We start from the raw sequence: 16,872 nt of genomic DNA, 5'->3' as shown, positions 1-16,872 counted from the left end.
CTGCGCTGGAGACTCGAGTGTCCCAGTCAGACGGGGGGAAATGGCACCTCTTGGGGAGCAGATGTCCCGGGGGGAGGCTTCCTGTCCCCTCCCAGGGTCAAAGGATGGGGACACAGCGCAAAAAGAGGGTTGTGACGGGAGGGGGACAGCCGGGCAGGTCCATGGTCAGGGCACAGGGCTCGATGCTTTTGCAGCAGGTTGATGCAGTGGTCCAGCGACCGGCTTCTCTGAAGGGGAGACCTGGGCCCTGAGGGTCCCCAGCCAGGGCCAGCGGAGCAGGGAGGTGGCACTAGAGCTGAGCTAGCTCGGGTCCCAACTCCATACCCACACCTCGTTTGGTGGCACTGCCTCCCTCTGGAGAGATGGCGTGATGGGTGTGACGGCTGCTGAGGAGTTTTGCTGCGAGCTCCTTCGTAGCCGTGGGGCACATCAGAGACGCGCTGGCATCTGGCCACCAAAGGAGAGGTCCATCGGGAGTGTGGCAGCCTGGTTCTGGTGTCACCTTCCCAAGGAAGGGAGAGCATCACCCACTGCACGGTGAGAGCACACCGAGCCGGCCGCCTGTGTGACAGTCCCTCCGGCAATGCCACCGGTGCGTGCAGGGACTTGGGCTTGTCCCCTGCGCACCGTCCCCACCACTTTCCTTGGTGCGCTGTCAGGAGCCCGGCGCTCACCCAGATCTGCCACCCACTGGCTCCGCGGCCCTGGAGAAGTTACTCACCTTCCTTGTGCCTCAGTTCTCCCACGCGCTGCAAACCGCCCCGAGATCGGCAGGGGAAGGTGACACTGCGATGCTCTAATTCATCTCAGAGCGATGCCGACCATGCTTTCGGGATGCCTCGGATGGTGTCACTGACTCTGTAGTACTGGTCTTTCTCCGGGATGGGGTTACAGACCATTTTGGCTGTGCCATAGCCGAACTGCCTCCATCCCCGCTACCAAGAGAATGTCTGGGTGCGAGAGGGGCTGGAGGTTCGCACCAGGTACCGTCGGGCGTAGGGGAATGAGATCACTTAGGTTTTTGCCTGTAACCTTGATCTGCAAATCCAGATGAGCTCCCATTAAGGGACCCTTTTATGGGCTCCCTCCACCCTCGCCGAGCCCTGGGTGGAGCAGGGTGGCCGTGCTGGAGAGCCTTGGAACGACTCTGGTAAAATACTGCAGCTGCGGAGAGCCGAGGGGTGTGGGGCGATGGCCCTCGCCTGCCAGGCTGCCCCTCCGAGTTTCTCCTCCGTGCTCCGAAACGCCAAGTGCGCAGTACCATGCTCTCCGGGCTCCTCTTCCTTCCAGCTTCCTCTTGCCGGTACCGGAGCAAAGGCCCCCGTCCACCCATGGTGACTCCGATGCCAAACCTTTCCCCATCCCTCCTCCGCCAGGGCAGCGGCCGCGGGGCAGAGGCGTGCCGGAGTGCCAGGGCATCCCGCCGGTGCGGCGCTGGGCTCGCTGGCGCGCACCTCCCCAAAGAAAAGCGCCTTTGATTCAGTTGAGAGCGGAGGAAACTATTAGCCAAGCTTTGTTTTCCTGGATCCCTCCCCCTGCCGCTGACATTCAGAGGAGAGCGAGGGAGACAGAAAGTGAGAGAGGGAGGGCGGGAGCGGGTGCCAAGCGGCCGCACCCCTTGTCAGCTTGGGTCAGCGCCACGTTCGTTATTAATGCTCTGTCTAGAGGTCACATTCAGATGCAACGAGCCCTGGGTCAGCCAGAGGAACAGATTAGAGCTCGCTCGCTGCTCCGCCACATACCGACGGCACCGGCTCCCCGTCCCCGGGCTGGCAGGAGCGGAGCTGCAGCGCGGTCGGCTGCTCCCTCCCCTTCGCCTTTCTCCTGCCCTTTTTTTTTTTTTTTTTTTTTAATTATTATTATTTCTTGGCAACGTCGGGCATCTCCTGAAACTGCACAGCCTCCCCGTAGCCCCGAGCTGCTGAGCGAGGAGGTGAGGTAGGGGAGAAAAATACCGGAGGCGCTTCCATCCGCCTGAACAATCGCGGCTGCAGCCGGCTGGAAGGCTCCGGCGAGCGAGCAGGAGGAGCGCGGAGGACGCCGTTCGCTCGCCGGCCCCACCGGAGGGAAGAGCGCTGTGGCCGGAGCATGTGTTCCATGTGTTCCCACCAACTTCTGGCATCGGGGTCAGGAGTCTCCCGCCTGTGACCTGGTTTCCAGCCTCGGCACCCGCTCGTTCGCCTCTCTCGGCCGCCCATGGCTCTGAAATCCTCTCGCCCCCAGGATTTAAGGAACCGGCTTTGCTTTCTTCTCTGTCTCCGGCTGCTGCGAGGGAGCGAAAGCAAAATGCGTGGGGAGGGTGTGAGCGGAGCACTCGCAGCGCTTCGCAGCGGGCTGCCGTGCCCGGGGGGGCTTTGAAGAAGTGCCCCAACGCCCGCGTCCTTCCCAGCTCGCCCTCTGCGCGCTCCGGGCGCGCTCCCTGCCCGCCGGACCCGCAGCCGGAGCACGTAAGTCGGGCGCTGGGGGTCCGAAGGATGGGGTTAACCTCAGGGTTGCGTGTCGCTGCGTGCCTGCGGGCACCCCCTGCGTCCCGAGCCCCCGCCCCAAGCCAGCGTGAAGATCTGATAACTCCGTTAGTCATAGTTTCAGTTGCGGTGCCGAGGCGGGCTGGCGTGCCGGGGAGCTCGGGGCAGTGGCTGGGGGCTGCGCAGCGCATCGAGCCGGGGGTGCCCGGTGAACCAAGGGCTTACCGGCACGTCCTGGGGTGTCTCGGCTGGTCCCTCCCCGAGCATGCAGATAATTACAGCGTGGGGAAGCAGGTGTTGCTGTTTCGCTCTGGTTTTAATGTAAAGAGCAGGGGGTCCGGGCTCCCTGCCGGGTCCTGCAGGCAGCTTCCTCGGGAGCCCACCGCTGCCGTGGCCACCAGCCTGGCCAGCTGCAGGCTCCTCCGGCAGCGTCCCCGTCCCCCAGCCCCGCGGTGGGCACAGCGAGCCTGGCAGGGGAAAGGGCAGCCGGGAGCTGGCATCGCCGCGGCTGGCAAAGGTCAGGCCATGCTGGGCACCGCTCGCACTGGCAGCCGTCACCCCCCCACACTCCCCGGGCTCTGCCGTGCCGGGTCCCGCTTCCCGCCGCCAGGCAGCGTGGCATCTCGCCCACCGAAGCCCCAGGGCTCATGGCTCACCGGTGCCAGTGTTTGCGCTCCAGGGCTTTGCCCGGGGCACAGCAAAGGTCTCTGTCCCCAGCTGTCACACTTGGTGCTGGGCCACCAGCACAGAGATGAGCAAAGGGGGCCGAGCCGCTTGTTTGCTTTGGACGAGCAGCGAAGGGTTGTGACACAGGGGATGGGTTGTGACACAGGGGACTGTCCTGTTTTCCCCTGCAGCCTTCAGCAACTCGAGGAGGGGGAGGACTCCCACCCCAGCTCGTTATCTCTCACAGTTGGTGGCCGGACGTCCTTTTTTTTTTTTTTTTTTTTTTTTTTTGATTCATTATTATTTTTAAGAAGTCGCAGCCTGCCAGCGGGGTGACGGCGGTCGTGGGTTTGGCTGCAGCGAGGCTGGGAGTTGCAGAGTTAAAGCTCAAACTTGTTTCTTGGCTTGCCACGGCCTTTTGTGGTGCTCAGCGCTGTGTGATGCCTGCCTCTTACATGCAATTTGATAAGCCCTGGTGCTGGGACGGGGCAGGATACAGGCACCGGCTGGATGTTAACTCCTGCTGTGCTGGGTACTGCCGGTTTCCTCCAGGAGCTGGGAAGCAGGGAGAGGTTTCATCTCTCCTGGGGGATGTGGTGCCAGCTATTCAAGGCAGATGTACCCGCGGCCCCCATGCTGTGCCCTCCCCTTGCACGGGTGCAGGAATCCTGGCGGGAGGTGCCTCCCTCGGACCCCGATTGCTTGTGGCTGCGCTGAGATGAGTCTGTCCCGGGAGGAATTTGTTGTTGGGCTGAAGCAGAGGTTCGACTGTCCCTTCGGTCCAGGCTGGGGCTCGGAGGTGGCACGTGGCAGCAGTGTGGCTGAAGGCTGGCAGCGGGGCCAGGCTGGGGTACAGCTGTCGTGGCTCCCGGGCACAAGCAGGGCTGTCACCAGGAGCCCTAATGTGGGACTCGTCGCGGTCCCAAGCCCTATGGTGTCTGAGCAGCCAGGGAAGTGTTTGGGGACGGATGATGGAGGTGCCCAGGCAGTGCCTGTTCCCAGGCTCTGTGGCTGGTGATGTCTGGAAGATGCTCCTAGCAGGTTCATTCCCTGCTGATTTTCATCTTGAAGTCACCTTTTGTGGCAGTACTGTGCCCCTGGGCTCGTAGTCTCTCTATCCTGCACCCTACACAAGGTGCAAGGGAGGACCTGGGGAGCTGTTGGCTTGAAGGTGGCATCACATGGGCAGGACCAGCTGGAACAGCATGTCCCAGTTCAGCTGGCAGCATCCTGCAGGCTGGTGGCAGCTCTGGCCCCACCAGGCACCACAGGAAGGACCAGCCACACACTAGGAAGGACTGCAGGCTGCGAGGTTTTTATTTCCCAGAAAGTCTGGATCTCCCTCGGACAGGTCACCTCCAGGAGCCTGGGATGGATGGACGAGGGTGCCATTGCACCCTTCTCTGGCCTGTGGTTGTGACCCCCACCTCCAGTTGTGGCACTGGGGGTGCCCAGACACCCCTGCAGAGACCGCAAGGACGCAGGCTGCTGACTCGCTCCTTCCTTCTCCTCCACCCTGCTGGGTTGCCCCAGTGCTGGCAGGAGCCCCATGCTTGGGTGGCACCATCTGGCCAGGATTGCCAGCCCTTGGCGTGATGCCTGACCTGGGAAGCTGCTTTTGCTCATGAGCCTGCAATCAGCACTAATGCCCTGGCACACCTCTTCCCAGCCCGGGATATCACCTGGGCTTCCCTGCTCCTCCTCCCCATCCCTAACAGGACTCTGCGCTCCAGCGCCCTGAACTGACGTCTTACCCCAGTCAAAGTCATCACTGGGGCACAGGAGGGTGGGAAGAACCTTTGCTTTGTGATAGGGACTTGAGAGCTGCTGCCCCAGGTTCTCCTAGGCATGGCAACACCTCCTGCAACTGTCCCAAAGGGAAGGGAGCACCGCTCGCCCTCCTGACAGCCCAGTGGCTGGCCGAGATGTGGCTGTGGGACGTATTTTGTTCCAGAGGCGGTCAGCATAGTGTCTTGTTTCCCCTTGGAAAGAAAAACAGGCTCTCATAGGTCATCCCCTGGCCTAGGAAGCCATTCAGACGGGTGCTAGTGACCATATTGTTCCTGTGGAGTTTGGCTTGCGCGGAGGATGTTTCCCATCCTGCATGGATAATGCTGCCCTTGTGGGAGCGTATCTGGTGTTAAACCCTTCTCCTTTTTCCCTCCTGCGACCATAGGTCTCCTTGAGCATGGGCGGAACTGGTCGGCCATTGCCAGGATGGTGGGCTCCAAGACCGTGTCGCAGTGCAAAAACTTCTACTTCAACTACAAGAAGAGGCAGAACCTGGATGAGATCCTACAGCAGCACAAACTGAAAATGGTGAGAGCCCCGTCTCAGCCCACACCCATAGGTAGTTCCCAGCCAGCTTGCGTGCTTCCCACAGCCAAGGAGGGTCTTTATCATGTCAGAGTGAAAGCTCTGGGGAGCGGGAAGCAGAGCAGGAGAGGGTTTTCTACCCATCTGGCCCCAGGAGGTCTGGAGGAGGGGGAGCTGCTGCGTGGGAGATGCCTGGGTGTCTGGAGCATGGCTGGTACGCGAGGAGATAAGAAGGAGCAGAAGGAGGAGGAGGGTTGTGGTGTGTTGGCCGGGACGCGAGCTCAGTCCCGGCTCTGCAAATACTTTGATGCCGGCGAGGTTGTTCTGTTCCACCCCAGGAGCGGAGAGCCCGTCGGGGCACCACAGCTTTGTGCCTTGCAGGTACCGCAGTTACCTGGTAAAGTGTCGGTTTGCCCCAAAGAAATTCAGGGGTTTAGGACAACGTGAGGAAAGGCTGGTCCTGACACGGATGTTGGTTGTCCTCAGGGCTGCGAGCAGACGCGTACATCCCTCCGTGCCTCGCTTTCCCCGTCAGAAGGGGCTAACACTGATGCTTTTCTGGCATGCGGTGCAGGGTGTGAATGAAGTGGGGTTTGTTTGGTGTTCTGGAGATAGGACGGACTGCTAAGAGCAACTAAGGATTATAATTATTTCATTTGTAGAGTATCCTGGGGTTCCCAGTTTCTGGCTAATAGAATTCACATGGCTAAACCCCCAAGGGGTGCTTTGAAAATGCAAAGGACAATGTTCAATGCAGGAATCTCTCCAAGCAAGCTATTACAGAAAGAGTAAAAAGAAAGACAGGAAAACATTCAGTGACTCACCCAGGAATTTAATATCCTAGTCAGTCTATAGGAATGAGAGAAAGAGAAGACATCGGCGATTCTTTTTTATTAATTCTCTACACACAGAGACACTCCTGTGTTCCTATGTTTCACTGAATTGTTTTTAGAAACAAAGCAAACAAACTATATAAAACACCCCAAAACAGATATAAAGACTGGAATGAAATGTGCATCAAGCCCTCCGAATATAAAACGTTACATTATAAAGATATCATTGTTCATTACTGGGGAGCATCTGAAATAAGATCATACAGCTTAGCTGGCAGTGGAGCCGTTGTGTATTAATTTACTCTGCTTCCTAATGTTTCAGAAATTATATCACGGAAGTGTTTTTCTGCAGAACCACATTTTTCCCCGCATCCGTCCCTCCAAGGCAGCCGCTAGACTTCTCCAGTCTATTTGTTCACTCTCACTTGCAGTTTATATCAGCATCATCATTTTATTTTTTGAGCATTGGAGGCTATGGGATTCGGTTGTGGAGAAGAACAATGAACGTTCAGCTGTTATTTATTGTGCTCTATTGTTTTGTGGCAACAGCAGATGCCAGAAAGCTGAACAAAATCAAAGAACAACTGAGATTAAATTGCCATAGACCGACCTTCCTGACTCCTAAATATATTCACGAGCAAACCGAGCCTCCAAATCTCATCCTATACCCAGTAGTCAGCCATGACCTCTGCGGAGGAAGCACGTGGTGAGGCAGCGTGGCATCGCCTAGTTCTGCCGTGACATCCCCAATTTATTCCCTGACCTCGCCACCAACAGCTATTGCTGCTGATGTGCGGGGAAACACAGTGGCTCTGCTTTTCTTCCTCTTGCTTAATGAGAGTAAACTTAATTAGCAGATCTCATTCGTTTCCCAAATGGGGCTCATTAATATTGTAGCCTCCTCTTCCAGGTGGGTGTGACACTGGGTTGCAGCAGCGGCAGGTCATGGGTGGGCAGCAGTGACCGCTGTGGGACGGGAAGCAGAGACTGGCAAGGTCCTTTTGTCCCCAGAACATGTCACAGCACAGTGCAAAGCAGGAGATCCCCATTCCCCACAATAGGACAGTGCTGGGTGGGATGAGTCCGGGCACTTCAGCAGCTCCTTGTCCCCTTGCATGCTGAACCTTGGCTAGCCAGAGCCCGAGGAGCTCTGGGGACAGGGGGACCCTCCCTCAGAGCATCCAGGGAGCACCCAGCGTTAGGAAGGAGGAAGGTCTGGGTTGCAACAGGTGAAGATGTCTGGCATGGTGATGCTCCTTTTCCACCTCTCCAAAGCCCGCATGGTCCATACGCTCCCACGTGCTGCATTTGGAGTTTTAATTTGAAGACCCATCCTTTTACCGGAGAGGTTCACCCCTGGGGAAGGAGCACACAGGGGCCGGGGAGCTGCAGGTGGGCTGTGTCAGCACGCAGAGCCCCGTTCCCCCTCTCCCAGAGCTGCTCAGTGCTCGCGAGAGCCTTCTGCAAGCCCACTGCGGCCCCGGCTCCTATGGGGCTGGATGCCAGAGATCCTCACTCTCCTCCCTCTGCAAGCACCCCCCTGGATCCGGGTGTCCGTGCCAGCCGGCTGCACCACGGGACAGGGAGCCTGTTACCACTGGGGCAGGGTCAGGCCACCTTGAGGCTTCGCTTTATCTGCCCGGCTGTGTTTGGTTTCACTGCCGAGAAGCTCGGATGTGTCCCAGGCATCAGCGTCACTTAGCCTTGACCTTCTGCGCACTGCGCTCTCTAATCTCGGCATTTAAAGAAAGCAGGGCATTGGGATACACGGCGTCCTCAGAGCCGCGCTTTTTGTTAGCGGTTGGAGATTAGGCTCTATCTTCACCAGGACCTCTTTGCAGTGTCACATTGGTCTATTGACTGCTGGGGCTTTTTTTTGGCTTGTGCAACGAAGATGGGCGAGTTATCTCCTGAGCTGGTGCTGGTCCTGCTTGGAGAACCAATCTTTTGAACGCCTCCAAGCAACATCTCTGCAATTCCTTGGGTTTTTTGGGTGGTGCTGGCTTTGCACGGCAAAGCTGCTTCAGGAAGACAGCCTGGTGGCCTCTTCTTCTAGAAGGTGAACACGTCTGCCTTGCCTTGGTATAGAACCTTGGTCTTGGGAACTGGGACCCTCCTCACTGTGGGATCTCCTCTCTGCCCCTTCCTGTTGCTGCTGGCTGCTCCTGTGGCAGAGCACGGGACTCATTCTGTCCTTAGACTTAGTCCTGGTGCCATCTCAAATATGCATCACTACATCACACCACTGTGGGACTGCCTGGTCCTGCTTGTAGGACAGGCTGATGCTGATGGGAGGTACCCATAATGATGGCTCCGTGTCATGGCTCACTACCACATGGTAGCCTGGTTTGGAAGCTGTTTTGGCTGTTCCTGCCACGTCAGGTGGTGAGTGCAAGGAGAAGCTGGAGAGATGTACTCGAGGCTGGTGGCATCTCCCTCTCCTCCTCCAGGACAGACGGTGCAGGTGAACTTGAGTGGTGGGATGCAATGCCCAGTGCCGGGGATGGCAAGAGGGGAAGAGCTGCCCATCCCTGCCAGGCTGGGAGTCAGCGTGATGGGGCTGGCTGGGGACCAGGTGCCCGGGAGGACAGCATGGAGGAGCAGAAGTGGAGTGACCCCTCGTGCAGGGTTTGGTGTCCTAGCTGCACAGAGCGTGTCTCCGCAGTGGTTTTGGCGAGGCAGACCACTCAAGTGGCACCAAGTCCTGGATGCTCCTGCAAAAATCCCTGGTGGCGGATAGAAAGCGGGGACCCTCTGGGCTGGTATAGCACAAAATGAGCATCAGAGTGCCCGTAGGAAACGGCCCTGGCACCTTCCTGTGGCCTCGCTGGTAAACGCTTGGATTAAGAGAATGTTGTGACAGTGGGGAACACTTGGTCCCAGGCATGGCTCACAGAGACTCTTCCATGTCCTGCAGTCGTGGTTAGGATCCCGTGTCAGATGCGGGCCCTGTGCCCGCTTACAGAGGCAGAGCAGGAAGGGACCCCGTTCCTGGGCAGGGTGCCGGGAGCAAGACTGCGTGAGGGGACCAGAGCTGTTGGCTTTATAAGAGGTGAGGTGGTGGCCGGAACGTATCTCTAGACGTAGCCAGGATCTGCTGCCTGGATTTCACGTCATCTTCCCTAAATACCAGCAGTGTGGTCTGCCGTGAGAGGGACCCATGGTGCCCCCGGCATCTCACTGCTCCGCTCTGCCGGAGCCCGGGCTGTGGCCAAGTAGGATGCTGAGGCAGAGGCTGGTTCCCGGCTAATTCCCCAGCGAGGAGCCTGCTCCTGCCCGCGGCTGAGTCACGGACCCGTGAGTAAGAGGCAGAGAAGTCTTTGCCATAGTAACGTCGGCGCTTTGTCACCGCATTAGCGTGATGGGGAACTGCTGCTTCAGACAGAAACGTGCGGTTGCTGAATCGCTGCCGTGGCAGAGGCGCGAGGGCTGGCGGTGCCGGGGCATCACCGCTGCTGCCGGCCGGGGCCAGGGCACCGCAGAGCCCTGCCTTCCTCCTGCCGCCTCCCCGCGCCTTCACACAGCCCTTTCTCAAGTGCCTTTTTTTCCCCTCTCTTCTGCCCAGTTTGATAAAAATAGATTTTGAGCAAGCAGCGTTTCCAAGCAGAAGGCAGTTGTATTTGTTTGTTTTATCTGGAAGTTTTTTAAAGGATTGAAAAATTGCGGGGGGGAAGGGGGGGATCAGCTCTTCCCAGCACAAAGATCCAGCAGCAAAGTTAACGTTTCCACCACGGCTTTATCTCTTCATCCATGTAAATAAACGTCCTACACACGTCATTCATGTGGGGTTTGCAGGGAGAGCCGGAGATGATGGGCCTGTTCCTACTGGTAATATTTACTCAAGCAACAAGAGCAGGAAACGATAGCAAAGCCGAGACTTTCCCTTTGGGCCGGCGGGAGGGAACAGCTCTCCGTGCCCTCGTGGCTGCAGCACGTGCCCCGGCAAGCAGGGACAGGGCTGTCCCAGGGCAGGATGGGCTACCAGGTAGCTCACCTTTGGGATGCTGTGCCACCCGGAGTGTCCCCACTGGCGACAGCCGCCCCGGCATGGGAGTCAAAGTCCTTTGGCAGCACCTGCCGTAGGCGACGTGAAAGCTGGTGCGCAAAAATATTGGCTGGGCCGTATCTGGCGCATCAGCTTCGTTATTTGCAGACAAGCGTCAGGCTGCGGCCATGCATGTTTTCGTAGGTGGAGGTAGTCCCTGGAAATGTGCAGGATGAATGCGTGCACATGCGTAACGTGGGACCACCAGGATCTTGCCAGCCTGGCACTGGTCACTTCTGCACTGGTGTCCTTGTCCGTGTGTCCATGCGTCAGTGCCACCCCTCCCTTGGAGGCGTGCTGCTGCCTGGGGCTGGAGCTCCGCATGGAGCTGGGCTGGCCATTGTGGGACAGTCAGTTTTTGGCCAGGTGGGACCATGCTGCCAGGCTTTCGGCAGGCGAGTCTGGTCCTGAGGACTGATTTTCGGAGGGTTTACCCGGTGGGACCGTGATGGTGTTAGCATCCCTCTCGGCCCTTTGAGCAAGACGGTGCTGTCTGCTCCCCATCCCTCTGGTCTCTCCTTCTCACCATCGTTTGCCTCTTCCCCAGGAGAAAGAAAGGAACGCCAAGAGGAAGAAGAAAAAAGGCACCGCCGTTCAAAACGAAGAAGCTGCCTTCCCTCCTGCAGCCGAGGACGAGGAGATGGAGGTGTCGGGGACGAGCGGCAACGAGGAGGAGATGGCCGAGGAGGCAGAAGGTGAAGCGGGTGGGGGGCTGTGGCGAGGGGGACGCACTCGGCTCTCCTGGCTTTGCTGCCACTACCAGGAGATGCTGGCAGGGGCTTGCGTCTGTCACCCCAAAGCCACACTGAGGTGACGGCATCCCGCAGCACGAGGTGCTGGTGGCTTTTTGGATGCCTCTGGATTTCACTCTGGCGAGGAGTGTCCTGGATCGCTGCCCTCCTCCCGTGTCTGTCTGGAGGGATGTGTATTTTGGGAAGGTCGTGTGATGCGGGAGCTCTGTTACCGGCAGCCTCCGCTGTGACTGCCAGCTGCCCACGGGGGTCCCAGGGGGCATGGGGAGGCTTATGGCAGCCTCCGTGGCCCAGGGGCACGGCAGCCCCCGCATCAAGGCTGCATGTAAAGGAACTTGGATTGGTCCCAGCAGCTTCTTCTCTCCCTGGAGGAGAGCAAGCCCTTTGGTTCCCAGTTTCCATCAGCTCACACTCCCCACGGCACCCAGCTCACCGGGGCCTGGCACGCTTGTGTGCTCTTGTAAACTGCGTTTCATGGTGTTTTCCCCCAAAGGGGGGGTCTCTGTGTGTTTGGCAGGGTTAAATAGCCAACCCTGTGAACTCTTGAGGAGCTTCGCATGGGCTCAAGGAGGGATAACCCACTAAGGTTTGTACATGCCCATCCCCGTCTCGTCAGGGCATCGCTGCCAGTGCTGCCCCAGGCGGTGGAGCCCGCGCTGCCAGCAAAGGCAGGGGAAGCCGCGGTCTCCCACCAGCGAGGCTGGGGTACCTTGTCGGGTCTTTTCCTCCTCCTTTCCCTTTTAAGGCAGCGTTTTCCTCCCTGCCAGCCATACCAAAGAAAGGAAACAACTTGAAAGTGACAATTTTCAGCTATTTATCGCTTAGAAAGCACGGCAGCGAGTTTGGAGAAAATGTGCATAATTTTCCAACAATAGCCCCATTTGACTTTTGTCAAAGTAATTTAATAACTTTACCGTCAGTGCTGGCACCACGCTGGTTCCTGGCCTTAGCACCCAGGCTAATGGGACTCGAAATGGGAAATCTTTTCAAATCATCATCGCGAGTGACTCATTAAAGGCAGATTCCAGGTAAATCTTTGTGCGAGGTGATACGTGACTCAGGGGCGCAAAGTAAAAGGTAGTTATTGCTCTTTGTAAGAGTGCCTGAGAGGAAACAATGTATTTTTGAGATTAGAGACGGATCTCTTGACGTGCTCCTGAGCCTTACGCTCCAAGCCTTGTCTCTTGTTCTGCTGCCGGGGCGGGCTACGGAGCTGAAGAAAGGCATAAGACGAGCGTGGCACGTTTTTGTGCCAAGGAAGGATGGATGTGCTCCAGCGTACGGCTCTTGGGACACAGTTCCTCCGTGCTGCTCACCTTGCTGGCGTTTGAAAGCTGTCCATGCTGCTGTGGAAAGAGAGAGGTCAAGGGATGCCCAGGAGGAAGCCTTTGGGCATGAGCATGGAGCTGTGTCCGTCAGGGATGTGCTGAGGTGGGACCGTGGAAGTCTTCTGGTGCTCCTGGCCCTGGACGTGTTTGTCTGTTCAAGGCTTGGAGGGAACGATCCTCTCCCCAGCCATAGAAAAATCTCTCGGCAGCACCTTCATCTGCAGCGGTGCCTGGACACTTGTGCTTCCAGCTCACTGCAAGCTGTTGGTGGCAGATCTGAGAATGATCCTTTCCATGTAATAATTAACCTGTCCCGCAGCGCTGCCAGCGCTTTGCTTTCACCGACCCTGACCTCCTTTCTTCTGCCACTGGCGGCTTAAATAACAACAAACACGCAGGGTTTTTTGGGATGGTTCCCAGCTGCCCCGGGGGTGGCAGAACCAGGGACACGGGCGACGTAAGTCAGCGAGCAGGGTGCCAGCGAGGTGCCTGGCCCTGGGGGAGCAGAGCTGATCCAGAGCCATGGGTGAGAGGATGAGGAGGGAGCAGGTCCTATCCTGCGGACCCAGCCAGCAGCCAGGCTTTTCCCTTAAAATTCAGCTTCCCAGTCGCTTGGTCTCCAGGCATTTGGGTGTGCGGTTTTGCCTTTGGGTGGGGGTTAACAACAGTCGTCGTGCTGGGCAAGCAGGGTCCCCCAGAGCATCCTTTTGCTTAGTAGGCTCTGGATCTGGGGATCCCGGCACAGCTCTCCCAGCCCCGGGATCATCTCCCCCTCGGAGGAACGAGGGCGTTCTCCTCCCATGGGAGGGGGCGGAGGCAGCGATATGGGAAGCGAGAATCTCGGGCTGATCCTTATTTTTATTTCTTCCCTTTTCTCAGCTGCAGTAAATAACAGCTCCGACACTGAGAGCATTCCCTCGCCGAGGCCTGAAGCCAAAGAAGGAGGCGAAACCGGGGCCAAGGCACCACCCGGGCCAGGAGGTGACTCCGGCGCAGAACCGGCAGTCAAGTTGGAAGAGGCTCCAACACCCCCCGACGCTCCCACCGCTCCCCCCGCCAACCCCACTCCTGCTGCCAGCCCTCCGCCAGAGGCAGCTCCCGAGCCGCCCAGCAGCGAGGAGAAGGTGCAGGAGGACCTGGTGGTGGACGTGGTGAAAACGGAGGAGCCAGAGGAGAAGGTGAGCGAAGAGCCCTGCAAGAGTGAGGTGAAGAAGGAGGAGAGTGAAGACAGCCAGGAGAAGGACAAGGGGAATGACAAGAAGGCGGAAAGCGGCGTCAGCGGCGGAGGGACAGCGGGGACGGAGGGGACGCCCAAGGCTGAGAAGAAGGAGAGTCATAAAGGCAGTAAAGGCCCCGGGGTGAACCCCGACAGCGACTCCAGCGCGACCTGCAGCGCAGATGAGATGGATGAGCAGGATGCAGTGGACAAGAGCAGGTAGGAGTGGGGAGCGAGGTGGGCAAATGCACGGCTCGAGGGCCAGATGAGCTTCTCCGTTGCGTGCCACGGTGCCCACGTGTGCTCTTTCTTGGGAATATCACCACTCAGGTATTCCCTGAGGCAAAGGGACGTGCCCGGTTGTGTCCCCATGTGGCTGTGACCCTTTGGCCACCGCTTGCAGAGGGGCCATGACACAACGGGCAGTGCCATGTCCCAATGTACGGGTGCTACTGGGCAATGACCATGGGCAGGTGTTGGGTGCAGAGCCGCTGCGTCTGCTGGCTGCAGCCCATCTGGGTGACGCAATGGAGCAGGACGTGCCCTTGGGGACAGCGGAGCTGTGCAGAGGCGCGGGCTGGTTTGCCAGCGTCCGGGGTTGGGAGTGGTTTCTGTCCGAGCTGGTGCTGGCAGGAGAGAACTCACTTCAGGGACCGTTCCCAGTGCTGAGTTGCTCCTTGGCAAAGATGCTGCTCGCATCGATAGGGGTAAATTATCTGTCCTGGCTGTAAAGGGAGGAGAATGGTGTGAGCTTTCCTGCGGTATCACCACCAGGTCTTCACCTGAGCTGCTGCAGTCCTGAGCCCTTCACCTGGCCAAAGGCACCTCTGACCCTTTATGGGTGGCTCTTGGGACAGGGAGGGGAAATGCGAGACTCTTTGGAGGAGAAACGTCCTGCTTCCTTTCCAGCTCTTCTCACAGAGCCCTCCCCACCCAAGAGCCTCACAAATGGGTCAGGGTTTTCTGGTTTTTAAAGAATATGTATGAATACATGCGTCTTTGTAGCACTGATTTCTCTAGTGGCTCCTGCTTCCATCCACGCTGGCTCCTGGGTCAGGAGGCACCTCTGAGTCTGCCTTGCCATTGCACATAGGGATGGCGGTCCCTCCGCTGCTTCCCGCTTTGGAGCTGGGCTGATGAGAGGATGGCATCCCACGGCCAGCACCCTGCATAAAACACCCCACATGCCTCCCGTGGGCTTGCAGGGGGCAGTTTGGCAACAGAACGGGTGCTGCCAGGCCAGGCGGGCTGTGCACCGCGCTGTGGATGGGGCAATTTAAAAAAAACAAGCAGGATGAGGCGGTGGGGAGCCATCGCGCATCTCCACCACCCCTAGCAGCCTCCACACTTTCCCTGTGATGGATGCTGGAGCCAGTGGGTGAGTGCTACTCGTGTGGGAGCATCCTCAGCACTGGCCGGCCGCGCCGGGGGAGCAGCCTCTCTCGCTGCCGAGCAGCTGGAAGCAGCGCTGACGATGCTGAGGGGTGGTGCGGATGCTGCTGGCCCCGGCCCCATGGTGGGGCTGAGGCCTCTTGGCTGCCGTGCTCCTCTCCAGCAGTGGCCGGAGTCCAGCACCACCCCTCCCCACCCTCTCCTCCTTCCCAGATGGGAGAAAACCTCCCAGCAAGGGAGAGTGAGGCCAGCGGGGCTGCGCTCCTCGAGTTTAACATTAACCCAACCGAAAACAGGACGGCAGCGGCTTGTACCGACTTCCCAGTAGTGAAGGAGCAAGTCGTCTTGGGAACAACTTTTTCATCCCCATCTCCTTGCTGAGTCAGTGCCTGTCTCGCTTGTCAAACAGTTACCAGCTTCCGGGAATATTAAACATTAAACAGGCGTCCCGCAGCTCACGGACCACTCCTCTTACCCGGTGCGGTGGTGAAGCGCGGGTGATAGCAGAGCCTGCTGGCACAGAAAAGCTGCAGCTGATGCCGGCGCCTGGTGCTTCCCAGCCTGGGAACCCCGGGAGCACCCACGGGGTCAGTCTGCAGCCAGATCAGAAGTTTCGGCACCATCGTGCTCCCAGCAGGGACTCTGTGCCCTTCCCCGGTGTAGCTTTGCTACTTTGCATTTCCCAGCGGCCGAGGGCTGCTGGCTCGCAGGCAGGTACCGCAGCCCCGCTGCTGCAGCGTGACTTGCGATGAGCAGGACGAGGCAGCTGAGATGCCGCGTGAGCCGCCCCGTCACCGCATCACCCGATGCTCGCCCGCCCACCCAGCGCCGGCGGGGCGTGGGTGCTCTTCCCTGCACTTGTAAAAGCACCGAGCTGTCTGCAGCATCTCCCAGAAGGGGACGGAGGGTGGCTGGGGTGTCCCCGCGGCGAGAGGGAAGGGGTGCAGGGTTGGCGTGACACGTAGGGGCAGCTTTTCTCGGGTCCTCCTGTGGTTCGCACTAGCAAAGACAAGTCCGGGCTAAGGAGTCACAGCCTTAACTCATCAAAGCTGCAGAAGGCAGCTAATGGTCTGTGGTTCCATGCAGCGTGTGCTGCGAGAGGGCTGCTGCTAGCGCTGCCAGGACTGCGGTTCAGTGGGAGGTCACGCCAGACAGGAACACACAAGGGAGGCCATGCACGGTCACCCGCTGCAGACCTGCAGCGCGGAGAGGAGATGTCTGCCCGTAAGCGTTGCACCGAGCCACCCCTGGCTGCGCGTCCCGGTCACCGGCTCAGCCGTAGGTGTGAGGGCTGTGCCGGGCCAGCTCCATGTTGGTGCCGTGGCCCTGGCTTGTGGGAGCCCATTGGGGAAGTCTGGTAGCCATCACCTTTGCACAACCACTGCGTGTGCAAGGAATTGCGTTTGGCTGGGTTACATATCGGTGCCTTGGCTCATCTGGCAATGAAACTGGTCCTTGTCTTCATGGCAGGAGTCTGGGGAACGCAGTGTCCTGGTCACCCCCAAAGCTTCATGCCTGGGAGGGGACATTTCCACACTGCCGAGGCTCATCTGTGTGTGTATCGACCCCTTCCTGCTCAAATCCTTTTCCATCCCTCCCAACACCATCACCCATGTTTAGGGACTGGGGGTTGGGTTTGGGAGGCCCCAGTTTAGCAGCGGGTGGAGAGGAGATGCTGGGGGTTGTTCAACTGGTGCCTTCCAGAGCACAGCACCCAGCAGACAGGCCTGTGGCCGGTGCAAGATCTGCTGGGAGATTACTGCATAAATTATGCAATTTGCATATTGATGTATTTAATGCTGACTCTGGCTTCCTAAGTGTCAGGATCCTGGAGGGTTTTAGGAAACCTGAGGATCTTA

At 58.6% G+C, this 16,872-nt stretch overlaps 1 protein-coding gene across 20 annotated transcripts in view; it reads left to right on the top strand.

Annotated features, from left to right (window-relative positions):
- Positions 1–16,872, top strand: part of NCOR2 (nuclear receptor corepressor 2) — a 254,224-nt gene that overhangs the window by 197,866 nt on the left and 39,486 nt on the right. For all 20 annotated transcript variants that reach the window (XM_063351296.1, XM_063351293.1, XM_063351289.1 and 17 more), the window contains 3 exons: positions 5,308–5,450; positions 10,873–11,020; positions 13,285–13,840. In XM_063351296.1, coding sequence (XP_063207366.1) covers positions 5,308–5,450; positions 10,873–11,020; positions 13,285–13,840 — 847 coding nt within the window. The remainder of the gene's footprint in view (positions 1–5,307; positions 5,451–10,872; positions 11,021–13,284; positions 13,841–16,872) is intronic.

The sequence above is a fragment of the Chroicocephalus ridibundus genome, chromosome 13 (assembly GCF_963924245.1).
Source record: "Chroicocephalus ridibundus chromosome 13, bChrRid1.1, whole genome shotgun sequence".
Classification (NCBI taxonomy): Eukaryota; Metazoa; Chordata; class Aves; order Charadriiformes; family Laridae; genus Chroicocephalus; species Chroicocephalus ridibundus.
Note: the sequence above shows the minus strand (reverse complement) of the source record. Positions and strands in the feature narration are given on the sequence as shown.